Below are 14379 nucleotides of genomic sequence, written 5' to 3' on the forward strand. Positions count from 1 at the left end.
CAGAAAGACAATTCCTGCCGCTAACTCCCTTTGTGGTTATGGGGGTTGGCGGCATTAAAATAAAAACATGAAAATTCATGGAAAAAAACAAAGGCTACAGGGACATTATTATATTTAGTAAATAGAATTAAAAAAAACATAGAAATTCACTTCAAAATTCAAAGGTTATTCGGACGTTAGAGTTAGGTTCTAAATTTACTAGCACAAAACCATAAAAATTCAGCAGTTATAATCAGAGTTATTTCAAGTAACTATAATTCTCGCTCTATGGTAACTATAACTTGCACCCTTGCTATTCATTTTTTTTCTCCAATAGTAATTTGATTGCTGATGTTTCATTGATATTTTTATTGACGTGACAAAAGTTGTCATGAGTGCTGTAGTATCTCGGATAATTAGCAGAGCATGGTGAGGGCGCAAGTTACAGTTACCTTAGGGTGCGAGTTATAGCTACCTGAATCAACTCCAACTATAATTGCAGAATTTCTACGGTTTTGTGCCAGTAAATTCAGAACCTAACTATAACGTCCCTATGTAACCTTTCGTTTTTCAAGTGACAAAAACACAAAGGTTAAAGGGACGTTATAGTTAGGTGAAAATGTTAATTAGAAAATACATTTTAAATTACCAAAACCACTAAGGCACCATTATTAACTATAATTCGTGCTCCAGCTATGCACTGTGTTATCATCAATGGTGTCATTTCAGAGGTCGGATTGAAGTTTTCAATGGTGAGAACCTGTTGTGAATGGTCTAATATGTGAGGTATTTATCAGTGTATGGCGAGGGCACAAGTTATGGTTAAGATCTCACCCTGGCCCGTTCCTCTCTCAGGAGAAGGGTAATATTCTGGAATTGTCCCATTGTTCCAGGGAGAACTTTAAAGTGCCAGTTAGCCAACAGAGTAATTAATTGGGCCAACAACGTAGCTCAAAGCATGAATTCCACTAAGGCTTGCTCAAGGAGCTATGCCAAATGTTATAATTAGACAAACAAATGTATATAGTGTAAAGCTGACTTCAGATATTTGTTTGTGACGAGACATTTGTAGAAAAAGGCACGTCAGGCACACTTTACCAAAAGGATAAAAACAGTTTAAATACGACAGGTTTTACACTTCAGTCAATAAGAAATGTGGTGTGTCTATTTGAAATCCCAACTGAATTATACAGGTACAGCAGGACACTACCAATTTAATCCGGGCCATGTGCCACTGTGCTACAAATGTACAGACACCAGGCTGGACGAGACATACAGTCCCTCTCCCAGTCTCTAAATATTTGCATATGGATGTCCGAAGACTACGCCTCAAGTGTTCACGGCAGCTGGCCTTATTTTACAAGACAGACACTTACAATTGCAGCTCAAGTCCATACAGTGAGTGAGGAAACATTATGGAGACTGACTCATGGCCGAAACCCCAAAATCAGAGGCCAGTAAGGGAAAAGAACGATCGTTTTTATAGATTAGAACCTGCTTTTATACACAAGCCAACAGGTTTTCACTGTGAGATGTTCACTGTCAATTACCAGAGCAAAGTATATATACTGCATTGTAGTCCATCCTGTTTTATCATACTTGCACTTCCGTGATAGGGCTTAGATATGTTTGTTTTAGCCAGCCAAGCTTTCTAAAACATGGCTTTCTTGCCAGATAGCCCGTTGTGGGTCCTGTACACTTCCCAGTGGCACCTTTCATGACTAATATCTAGTTACTGTCTCCTTGTGATTGATACTAACTTAAGAAGTCGTCCTGTCTGCTATAACCCCTCTATTCCCTATATTTGGTATTGAAGGGCTCGATACACTGCTGTAGAGTGAGGTTTTCTGAAAGGGAGAGGCAATTTGCCATCTTTTTGGGGGCAGAATCTTACCTATGACATTCGCTTATCTGGTAACTTAGTCTTTGCCCACATCACCCTTTGTTAAAAGGGGTTAAGGGACACATTTGTGAGATGCAATGACTTAACAAAACACCACATTCAGCCCGAGGATTGTCACGCAATGTAACTCCCCCTAAAACCATTCAGTGATCAACTATGGTCAGGATTCCATGCTTCTAAAACAGTTTGAATTTCACAAGCATTCACCCTCATCCCATAATCCAACATTTCTGTAAAAATATGCTTCTCAGAACCCCATTCTGCAGTTTTCACACAAAGAATGTACTGTTTTTAGACATTTTAAACCCCTTTCCAGAACGAGTGAGCACTTCGTTCCTGCCTTCTTTCATTCAACTTAAATACCAGATCACTAAAGGGCTAGCTTTCTGATCCTTAAACTGTGGTCTTTTTTGCAGTTGAAGGAATATTTGAAGTCTTTCACTTATTTCTGTTCCATTTTCTCTGAGAAGCTCGGACAAAGGTGCACAACAAATGAATATGCGTAGGTAACATATGATTGTTCACAGCAGTTCTGGTTTCCATATTAAAAGCAACAAGTAGAGTTAGGGAAAGGGAGCCGAACTACTTTGATATTAAGAATAATTTATGGTAAAAATAAAATGTTTTCATTTTAATGGAATCAGCTCAGTTTTTAAATCTGAATATTGCTGTATTCATCATTGTTAGGGCTGGTGTTGTGTATACCTTACACTGGGTTGAGCACTGTTATATTAAACAAGTACTTCTTTACTCCGGAATATTTAAGATGACACTGGCTTCTCTCCATCAATAGTTTCGATTATTTCAACTATCTCCATACCAACTGAGGGCTTCGTTTCAAAAATGTCACTTCCTTAACATGAGATAATGTTGAAGATTAGGCTCTACTTTGGACAAAAAGGAAGGTCAATAGGAACTCCTGGAATCCTCATCATATTTGTTGAAAAATCTTCTGAAAACGATATTCTCTAGTTTTCATAACCAATAAAACACTTAGGTTTTCCGTGTTTTACTGCCGGCAATTTGAAATCTTCTATACCTAGACAACGTAAGGGAATTTCATTTTGAGTGACTTTACTTTATCGAACAGTATGCATTGTTACCCACGTGGGTTCACTGCCAGTTGAATGGTATGTCAATAATGTTCCCCTTGTGTAAGATGACCTTGACCTGATGAGTTCATGTTGTCAAAGCACAATGTTTGCGTTGTTTAAGCTGCCCAATAAGCTATTTTGCCAATGTACTCATCTCAATATGTGTGATCACAATTGGTTACAAAATGCAAGACTACTTTAGCCCAGTCGTATCCAAGTCGTGTTTTATATTTCATTTTGTCTGCCATTGCTAACATTGAATTGCCATAGCTCAACTGGGTATAAGAACTGATTCATGGAATTTTGTTTTAGGTTAACTTGATTTGAAACCAACTACATTATGTCAATCAATTCCTGGGTTACAGTATTTCTGTATTCTGCATATTAGTACATGATGTAAAGTGTTGATTGCTTATTACACTTTTCTTTTGAACACTCGGGGCTGTTTTGTTGAGCGTCTTTAGTTATTTATTTCCTAATTTGTCCCTCTCCTTTTCCTTAAATTGTTAGTCTGATCCAACCTCTTCTACCTCGTCTGATGATTGTCAGTATGTTATGGAAGCTAAACTACAAGACATGATCTCCATACGTAGGAAGGTAGTCCTACTGGACTTTACTTTCTATTTATAATTAGAATCCATCTCATTTCTTTCCTTTCATTTGTTTTAACCATCCCATCTCGCAGTCCAGTGCTTTCGGAGCTTGTGAATTAATGATGAGGGGTTTGTGTTGAAGCAATGCTCACTCTGCATGTTACATTTGGCTGAGATCACTGCTCACAAGACTACTTAGTGTGTTGCTGGTGCTTGGATATTCTAGGCCACTATAGCTGACACATTTCAAGCAATGCGTCCAGCTGCCAAAAAACAGTCCAATACGTGTTTTAAATATGTCTGCGGTTAGTAGCAGCTTGCTTCTTCCCTTGTCTAATTTGACTTGCAAAATACGTTCCTTCTAAAGATGGAATTTCAAAACGGGTGTATTGTGTTTTCAACAGGCTGAAGAAAGGCACGGCAACATTGAAGAACGTATGAGGCACCTAGAAACTCAGCTTGAAGAGAAGAACCAGGAACTTCAACGAGTAGGTTCATGACAACGAAGACGGTAACTTATAGGCCATGGCGCAAAAAAGTTGAGGGTAGCCTAGTTACATCATTTAGCACCTTGACATGGCAATTTCTTTACAGTCAAAGCTAGAGCTTTGGGGAAGCCTCTCAGCTTAAGATATGCTGGTAAGGAGTCCGTGGTCTGAGGCACGAGACGGATAAATGTATGTGGGTAAGACATGCAGGTTATCATTAGGGCCACCATGACTGAGGGTTGCCTGGGCCCCTGGTCTGACTTGTACCCAATATGCAGGTTGGGTGATGTCCCAGGCATAGTGGTGGGCTTGGCACCAACCTAGTGTCCTAGAGGTGGACAGTGTAATTAACACATTACTGGATTTGTATATAATGTTGATTACAACAGTGACAGTAAGCATCGTATTATCTTTCACATTGAAGATGCTTATTTTCACAGCCTCATCACCCCAGTCATACTTTATATACATTATCAGAGTGAAATGAATGTTCGACTATCATAAATCAGAAAGAATAATAAAATAAAAAAAATGAATGTTCGACCATCACTAAGAGAAGCCTATTTTTCTGTACTTTAATTATTAGATTTCGGCACGTATTACGAACCTCCATCAAGCAATGTGTGTGTACATACATTAGGAGCCATTATATTAGGATCTTATATTAGTATCGTTGGGTAATGAGAATGTCAGGGTGAAGTTATTTTCAAGTCTCCGCTTCCACCTGCATATTTTCCACACCAAGGATACAGAATCGACTAATCAAACTCCTCCTTTTGCTTTCCTCCTTAAGGCTAGGCAGAGAGAGAAAATGAATGAAGAGCACAACAAAAGGTTATCGGACACGGTGGACAGACTTCTGACCGAGTCTAATGAACGCCTGCAGTTGCACTTGAAAGAAAGAATGGCAGCACTTGAAGACAAGGTAAATTACTAATAAAGTTGTTTCGGTCAAATGCTGGCATTATTGGTTATCAGGGACGGCTGGTGGATTTTAAACGTGGTGGGGTGGAAATGTTATACCCGATTATAATGAGTGAGCCACAGCTACAAAAGGAGGGTGTGGTGGGGGTGACCACCAAAATAATATTGTTGGACCTGGCCCTTTTTTGTGGGTTCCTCCCCAGACTTTTTGCCTCTTCCTCCTATTTTTCCTGACCTCTTGTTGGCTCTAGGACTCTGAGCACTTTATCACTGCAGCTCAGTGCTAAAGTGCAGGTGCTCTCACTTCTAAAAGTTGGTATGATTGGCTTATACCTAATTGGCACATTTAATTTACCTGTAAATCCCTTGTGCAGTGGTATCCCTATACCCAGGACCTGTAATTTAAATGCTACTAGTGTGTCTGCAGTGCTGCTTGTGCTACCCACAGATGTGCCTTTCAAACCTATCTCATGCCTTCTAGTGCAGGGCCTGTGTACGCAGTTTTCTGCCACAGAGATCTGGCATCTAAATTTACTTGTCAGGCCCAGAACCCCTCTTTTACTACATGTCAGTCACCCCTAAGGTAGGCCCTAGCTAGTCCTTTGGGCAGGGTGCTATGTATGTAGAAGGCAGGACATGTGCCCGGTTGTGTGGCCTGTCCTGGTAGTGACAAACAGCCTATTTGGTTTCTAACTGCTGTGAAGGCTGCCTTCTCTTAGGATTCCATTGGAAATGCCCTGCCGGATGTCTAGGGGGTATTGTCTTATTTATGAGCGGTAGCATAGGCATGTTTGGTATGGTTGTAATGCTAGTAAGAAATACTGCTTACTGGTGTAGGTGGGTTTTTTATTATAATTACAGAAATGCCACTTCTAGAAAGTGAGCATTTCTCTGTGCTTATGAGACTAGTGTTTTGCAGCTTGACCCCAATCCACATCTGGGCAGAGTGACAGTTGGGCTTTGTGCATACTTTTCAGACAGCCTGTACACAGGGAGGGTGGAGGTGTCACAGAGGTGCATCTGCATTTTGAATGGTCTTCCTGGGCTGAGAGGGGGGAGGCAGGGCACACATGCATCTGTAAAGGCTGTGCCCTGGCCTCACACAAAGGGGTCATTTACCCCCAACTGATGTTTGGAGCCTGTGCTGGAAGAGAGAGGGAGCACTCCCAGAACCAGTTGTAACAGGTTGAAACCTCCTCTCCCCTTCTCTGTTAATCCACTGCAAACTGAGTATAAGTACATGGGATTTTCCCCACAATTGGAGGCACTTTGGAAACGTGTGTAACTGGACACAGAATGCTGGAGGGACTCACCAGGAACCGCCTAGGACTGCTGCTGCTGTGCTGACCTGTGACCTGTTGGGTCACTAGGGGGAACTGCCAACTGTCTGCATCCATCTTGTGCTGGCCTGCTGCTGGGCCCTGCCGCCCTGGGTTCCACCTTGTTGTGTCCCCCAGGGGCTGGGTGCTGTGGCCCCTAACCCCTGCCATCATCTGCTAAAGCGCAGGAGGAGCGCTTCACTTTAAATATATGATGCCTGGAGAGCGCTCTGTTTAATTCTCTTAAAGTGCCTTGGAAGCGCTTTTCTTTTTATCTATTTTGCACTTGGAAGCATGTTGCTGTGCCTATTTTGTCCCCAGCGCTTTGTAAGAGCGTTGCTGTGCTGGGTAGCACCGCGGCAACCAGGGCATGGGTGGAACCTGATCGCGTCAAAAGTGTGCTGGATCAGATGCCCACGGGGCACCAGGAAATGAAGTCAGGATAAAAGGCGCACCAGCGGTGCCCCTGGGCAAAGCGTTCTACGTTGAGCACCCCCGGGGCACCAACGGACTCTTCCTTTCACTGGAGTTTACCGCTGCGGCCCGGAGAGAAGAACGGGCCAGCAGCTAGGCCGCCAGAGGCCCGAGGAAGCTGTGAAAGCCATCTCCAGGAGGATCGTGGCCGGCAGAGTGTTTGCCTCTCCATCATTTTTCTGGCAGCCGCCTTGAGGCTGTGGGCAGCTGCCACTAGTATCGCAGGACATGGGGGGTGGAAAGTGAGTCCCTCTCTGTCACGGCTACTGAACCAGGAGTGCGGATGCCCCAACAGTCCTTTAGGCCTGACTTCGGGCCCCCCCCCCCAAGAGGGTCAAACATGGCCGGGAGGGGGCACAGAATCTGAAGGCACACGGTATTGGCACTGGTCTCCAGGAGGGACCCTGATAATAAAACGGGGGGGTGCCACCCCCTCCCTTTCCACACAGCAGGCTGGGGTGGCAACCCTCAACAGAGGTCCCCGGTCCTGCCAGCCTTAACTCTGGCACCACAGGTGCTACAACGGGAGTGCAGGAACTCTGATATTGGGTTATGGATATCCCTGTGTTACCTGCATGTCTTCAGGTTTGTGGTACCCCTAAGGATGTTGCCAACTAACATATGCTGTCCTGCTGTTGTGATCATGGTCATGTGTTCTCTTGTGACCTGTGCAGCTAGGGTGATATGTGTTTTCTTTTATGATGTGCCATATATTTGCCAATGTTCCTTTTATGGGCATGAAGTGGTGATATGTTTTCGTGACTTGCCATATGTATTCTGATGTTCCTGGTATGGGCATTTATGATAATTGTATGACAAGTGCATTTTTATCTTAATGTTTTCCTGACTACTGCTTATGTTGCAGAATAATAAGTAACCTGCATGTTATGTGTGACTACTGCTGATCTCTGCAGAGTAACCATATTGCGTAACATTGTGACAACTGCTTGAGCAGCAGGGTATTACTGGCATGTTGTGTTTGGTGTACAATACAGTTTATTTTTATATACCTTGGTGTTGTGTTTCCTTTGTGGTGGGAATAGTGCATCACATGTGTTGTGTGCGTTGTGCAAACGCTTTACACATTGCCTTTGGGATAGGCCTGACTTCACGTGCCAAGCTACCATGGGGGTGAGCAGGGGTTATCTTGGACGTGTAACTCCCTTGCCCTGACTAGTGGGTGGGTTCTACCTGCCGTAGGTGCATACCATAGCTAACCAGAAACCCATTTCTAACAAATATGTTTTCTGCAATGTTTATAAAAATGGGCATCATTTTAAAACACAAATATGAAGAAAACATTAGAAGCAAATTTCCCCAAGCCTAAAATTGGTTTGCTTGTAAAATTTCTTACCAGCAACCGCCCGCCAGACAAACACACCCACCCACCTACGAAAATAGGCAGTCCAGTTGTTTCATGTGTGTAACACATCTCTTCCTCTTTACTGCACTGGCCAATCAAGTCATCAAGGCCCAGCCAGGAGGTAACATTGTACATGGACAGCATCTACTGCAGTCTTCCTGAGCTCTCAGCACTGGGGAGTGGTGACTGGGAGAAATACCGGCTTTCAAGGCCAGCATTAGTGCTGATGGCACCAGGTTTGAAAATCGTTGCTGGTGCACTTCCTCACCGCCCCCCCCCCCCCCCCACCCAAAATGATCACCATATCCATGGATTCCCTCATTATCACCCTTCATCAGTGCCTTTCATCTCTCCATAGCCCATTTCTCATATGCATTTAATTTCTTTTATCGTGCTGTGCATCCCAATGTAGGGTGTCAGAGCGATTTACATCACACATACATTATAGAGACAATGATTCTTACAAGTGTGTAAATCAATGTCTATAAGAGAATGAGGACTACAGAGTGTAGAAGTCACTGGCCATCCATACCAGTGGGCATTATATGTTGAGTGTGTGGTCTGGAGAAACACTAACTTGGGATTTAAAACACAGCACAGTGGTGTAGGTTGTGTTTACTAATAACAATGTTTTACTATCCAAAAGGAAGGTTTGTTTTATGCAACCTTAGACCAACGAATGATTGGGAGGGGCATACGTTTCTAAACCTATGCCTTGCTGTTTATATGCAGCTGTTTGATATTATGAGTTCATAGCTCACTGTGGTTTATCAGAATCGTAACATATAAACTGCAAGTTGCAAAGGGATCTCTGTATCAAAAGCAGAAACCCTCTGAGCTGTCTGCTTACTCTGTGATCCTCACGTTACATGTTGTGCTTTTCAGGAGGCTCATTAACCCTCTGCGCTAGTTTAGGTTGAGTCAAAGCTGCCACTAAGCAAAAACCCATATCTCTCTTGAGGATGCATTGATCACCAGCCTTACCTGACATTTTTATTGCAGGCTGAGAATTGCTGGGAATACAAGGACGTCTGCAACCACAAATGCATTTAACCCATTAAGATGTTTTCCAACTGCAACCCTCACCCCCCAGCTTGGCGCTGGTGCGGAAAGTCAACTTTGGTGGCTATACCACAGTGAAATAAATGCAAACATTGTATTGCTTCTAAAATTTGAAAAGTGTTTCTGAGATTTTACACTGCACAGTTGTTTTAGGATTACATTATTACAAAACAACTGCACCCTTTAAACAAAACATAGTGCAGTGCTTTTAATCAAGCCACACAGGCTTCCCAAGCCCCTCCAGTGGGTAGGAGAAGGTGACATTTGATTGTGTACAGGGTAGGAAGGGATCTGCAGCAGCCCTCTTTCCAATGGAAACTGAGCACTTTACTAGGGGTTCAGAGCAACATAAATAAGCATTTTATTAAATGATTTTTACACACGTCTTTTTTTAAACTATGGACAATATTGGCTTAAATAGGGTGCCACAGCTCTAATATCAGCAGACCCCAAATATGAGTAGGTTTCAGCACAGAAACCACAAGAACGTGGCTGGAAGGGAAATAGCATGGTGCGTGGAGACTTCAGAAACTTAGGGCAAATCAAAATTGATATCCAGCTGATTTAGTGTATGTCCTAGAATAATTCACAACATTACTTAAGTACACATGTAGATCCCGAGACATTCCGAGTTGGTTACTAGCTGTAAAGAGGGTGGGGGTGCTCCTGGGAAAACATGACACAACTTGAGCACCATGCTACAAATCTGCCACACACCTAGGGGCAAGGTTGTTGGGTTCAGAGACTCTACGAGCTAGGGCAGCTTATAAATCCACTCACTTATACAAGCACCATGCTCTTTGCATCCAGAAACCCACACATGCCATGCTCCTTGCTGTAATCAATGGATGTAAATTTGTGGGCACGCGCTGTGTGCAGTGCTCTACACAAGCGTGCAAAACTGATCAATTTAGTTCTCTCGGGAACTGGCCACTTTAAAGTCTCTGTGTGAAAACCTCAGAAGTGAGCAGATATATATTTTTTTCTTTCATTTCAAGGTTATAGTATTTAATTAAACCTGTACCTGCCCTGCCACCCTCTCCTCGTCCAGTGCAGCTCCTGGCTAACGTGAGCCAGAGTGGGGTGAGGACCCCTCTTAACTGACTGCTGTATTGAAATGCTGAGTTCAATAGATTTATTAGGAAGAGGCGCCAGAATATTCACCAACCCCTGTACAGCGAATGAACTGATAAATGTGAAGAGAGAGAAAGACCCAAAGAAAAAGAGGGGGATGACCGGATAAGACAGGGACTTACTGATTCACAGAGTCCGAAGTACACTATAATGTTTAGGTTGCTGAGAGCTCCCACAAATGTAAATTACTTTAAAAACACAGGTTTAGTAAAAAAAAAAAAAAAAAAACTGCACACCAAGACTCATCAAGTTATTCTCTCTATTCTGGACTACACTAAAAAAAGGAAACAAAAACCCATGCCGGACTTCCTTTCTTAACGTCGATGGAAGCTGCTGGACTTCATTCCTAGACTCGAGCCCACCTATCGAGAAGGTCATCAACATGTGTTGCCAGGTGATAGTGAGGTCGTGGGCACACCCACTCCTAAATTATCTCCATTGTTCTGCCCCACCCCTGGGTATTAAGGTTAATTGAGCTAGTCAGACCTCGCCCTGGGCCATGTAACTAAAGCCCAAAATTAAAATCTGTTCCTCACAATGAAACACACAGAACCCACCAGTGTGATGTCATTGCCCTGGCTTTTGCCTCCATGGTGAGCAAAACCTTGCCCAGCTAACAAATGAACAGGGCCCAGTGGACACCCCGTTACCCACACAGATTGAGAATAATTTGTCACTGACCAGCAAGCGCAGTATATATTTACAGCTACCCAGTGTTCATCCTCATCCTCTTGTTTTGCCCCCAAGGATGGTAGGGCGATGCCCCTTTTACCCATCAATACCATCCTCCCCTGAGGTTTATATCTTTGACTCTGTTAGAAATGGTGTCTTTGGTTGGCAGTCAGGTTACCCCCTGTCCAAGCAAGGACCCTCACTCTAGTCAGGGTAAAGGAGATTCACCCTCAGTTAACCCCCGCTCGCCCCTTTGTTAAATTGGGAGGAGCAGGCAGGCTTCACTTTAGAAGCAATGTGTAAAGTATTTGTACCAAAACACACAGTAATACAGTGAAACACTACAAAATGGACACCACACAGTTTAGAAAAATAGATAATATTTATCTAAATCAAACAAGACTAGAATGATAAAAATCCAACATACACAAGTCAAGATATGAATTTTAAAAAGAATGAGTCTTAATCCTTAGAAAACAGTGAGAATGCTGTTGTTACACAAAGTACTTGGTTAGTGTCAAAAATAAAGCTGCAATGCATCGATTTCTCACTCGCAAGCAAGTCCGTACATCATTCTTTCCTCAGTCGGGTCGGCGCACATCATATTCTCTCTCCCGCAAGAGGGGGATGCGTCGATTCCCAGACGAACACCTCGGTCTGGGCAGGCTGTGCATTGATTTTTCACACCCAGCGATGTTACGTTTGAAATCTGGTCGTACGGTGTGAGGAAACCGTGCTGCATGGGGCTTGAGTCGTTATCAGCAGCCGTTAGTGGGCGTTGCGTGTTGTTCTCCCAGCCATGATGCAGTTGGAGAGATGATTTTAGCCACGAGGCCGGCAGTGCGTCATTTCTATCCTTTTTCACCAGCTTCACCTTTCAAGGGCCAAGAGACAGGTCAGGACACCAATTGGCAGGGCAGGACTTTCTGCAGAGAGTCCAGGTGATGGCAGAGAGAAGTCTTTGATGTCCCTGAGACTTCAACAACAAGAGGCAAGCTCAGTTCTAGCCCTTGGAGATTCTTCACCAGTGGGAAGTCACACAAAAGTCAGTCATTGTCCTCTTTCAGGCAGAAGCAACTACTGCAGGTCAACCTAGCAAAGCACAGTCATAGGCAAAGTGACAGTATTCCTCCTCCAGCTCTTCTCCTTGGCAGAGGTTCCTCTTGGTTCCAGAAGTAATCTGATTTTCAGGGGTTTGGGGTCCAATACGTATACCCCTTTTTCCTTTGAAGTAGGCCTACTTCAAAGGAAAGTCTCTGTTGTTCACAAGATCCTGCCTTGCCAAGGCCAGGCCCCAAACACACACCAAGGGGTTGGAGACTGCATTGTGAGAGGGCAGGCACAGCCCATTCAGGGGTAAGTACCCACTCCTCCCTCCTCTCTAGCACAGATGGCTCATCAGGATATACAGGCTACACCCCAGCTCCCATTGTCTCACTGTCTAGAGGGGATTCACAAACATACCAACTGTCAAACTGACCCAGACAGGCAATCCACAGACAGGCAGAGTCACAGAATAGTTAAAGCAAGAAAATGCCTATTTTCTAAAAGTGGCATTTTCAAACTAACAATCTAAAAAACAACTTTACTAAAAGATGTATTTTTAAAATGTGATTTCAGAGACCCTAAACTCCAAATTTGTATCTGCCTCCAAAAGGAATCTACACTTTAATCATATTTTAAGGCAGCCCCCATGTTAACCTATGATAGAGATAGGCCTTACAACAGTAAAAAATGAATTTAGCAGTATTTCTCTGTTAGGATACATCACTACATTTCCCACCTCTAACATACACTGCATCCTTCCCATGGGGCTACTTAGGACCTACCTTAGGGGTGCCTTACATGTAGAAAAAGGGAAGGTCTAGGCCTGGCAAGTGGGTACACTTGCCAGGTTGAATTGGCAGTTCAAAACTGCACACACAGATACTGCAGTGGCAGGTCTGAGCCATGTTTACAGGGCTACTCGTGGGTGGCACAACCAGTGCTGCAGGCCCACTAATAGCATTTGATTTACAGGCCTTAGGCACCTCTAGTGCACTGTACTAGTGACTTACTAGTAAATCAAATATGCTAATCATGTAAAGCCAATTACGCATATAATGTACACAAGGAACACTTACACTTTAGCACTGGTCAGCAGTGGTAGAGTGTACTGAGCAAACAAAACAGCAAAATCAGAGTCCAGCACACAGAAACAACCTGGAAATCAGAGGCAAAAAGTCAGGGGAGACCATGCCAAGGATGCCAAGTCTAACAGACTGGGATAAAATAATCTAACTTAGAATTACTAACATTTTGCACTTAAGTGGCACAATGTGTTGTATTGGGATTTACTGCCCAGTGGAAAGAATGTTTTCCCCTGTAGTAACCTAAAGTATGGCATTTTTCCTTTCTCTCCCTTTCAACTCAACACAGCACAGCATAGCACTGCAACTTTATTGATGTGCTGTGTTGTGCTGAGTCAAACGTAAGTAAATGTGCCCCTTTGTTTCATGTTGCCCACTGATTTCTGCTTTCAGGGACCACATTCCACTAAGTGTTTTTGACTAATATTATTGCAGCATGGACAACATAGTAAATTGCACTTTCCTCGAACATTCTTATAGAAAGAACATAAAGTCTTTTGAACAATGTTGTTTCTGTGCTTTTCCAAACTTGCTGTGGTCATACGCATTTCTCGTTTGAGGAGAAGCTTTTTATATTTGTCATGAAGGATCGTACAAACTCAGGGACTAGATGACCATTACCACCTGTTCTCAGGATCTCCTCTTAAGGGACTCTCTTGTTCAGTTTTGTTATTACGCTAAATACAGGCAATAAGACTGTGGTGCTCATGCCTTCTGCAAATGGGGAAAATTAAAACTAGAAAAACAAAGCTAACCTTTAAATGCAAAGTACCTGTATATGTGAATATCTATTCTGCAGGTAATACAACGTTTGGTGAAAGATATGTAGAATTCATTTCCCCAAGTGTAGTTTTTTTCGGGAGGTAGTTATCCATTTATATTGAAATAATGAAATCTAAATGTAAGAACTTCGAATAAAGCACTCAACTCTTAAAATAAAGTAAGAAGAAGAAAGGTCAGGGAGGCTTATATGTCACCACTGCCTCAATAGGGTTTAAAAGGGTATTAGATAGGAAGTGGAAAAATGGCAACAAGAGCAAATATTTTGGAAAAGTTGTCCAGTGGAACGTACATTTACTCTATGTAAATGATGTGTATGACATAGCATGTTCCACCAACTAATAAAGGTGATATTAGTAGTGTCTTTCCATCTAGAGAAAATACTTTGTATTGCAATGGCAATCAATAAAACAGCAAAGTTCCCTACCATGACATTAAGTCAAATATCTGATGCATCTCTAAAAA

General features: G+C 42.9%; 1 protein-coding gene across 6 annotated transcripts in view; it reads left to right on the top strand.

The window, feature by feature from the left end:
• The window catches only part of PPFIA2 (PTPRF interacting protein alpha 2), a 1804029-nt gene that overhangs the window by 1242336 nt on the left and 547314 nt on the right, over positions 1-14379 (top strand). For all 6 annotated transcript variants that reach the window (XM_069228760.1, XM_069228762.1, XM_069228763.1 and 3 more), the window contains 2 exons: positions 3974-4057; positions 4851-4982. In XM_069228760.1, the coding sequence (XP_069084861.1) occupies positions 3974-4057; positions 4851-4982 (216 nt within the window). The remainder of the gene's footprint in view (positions 1-3973; positions 4058-4850; positions 4983-14379) is intronic.

This window comes from Pleurodeles waltl, chromosome 4_1 (genome assembly GCF_031143425.1).
Source record: "Pleurodeles waltl isolate 20211129_DDA chromosome 4_1, aPleWal1.hap1.20221129, whole genome shotgun sequence".
NCBI classification, from domain to species: Eukaryota; Metazoa; Chordata; class Amphibia; order Caudata; family Salamandridae; genus Pleurodeles; species Pleurodeles waltl.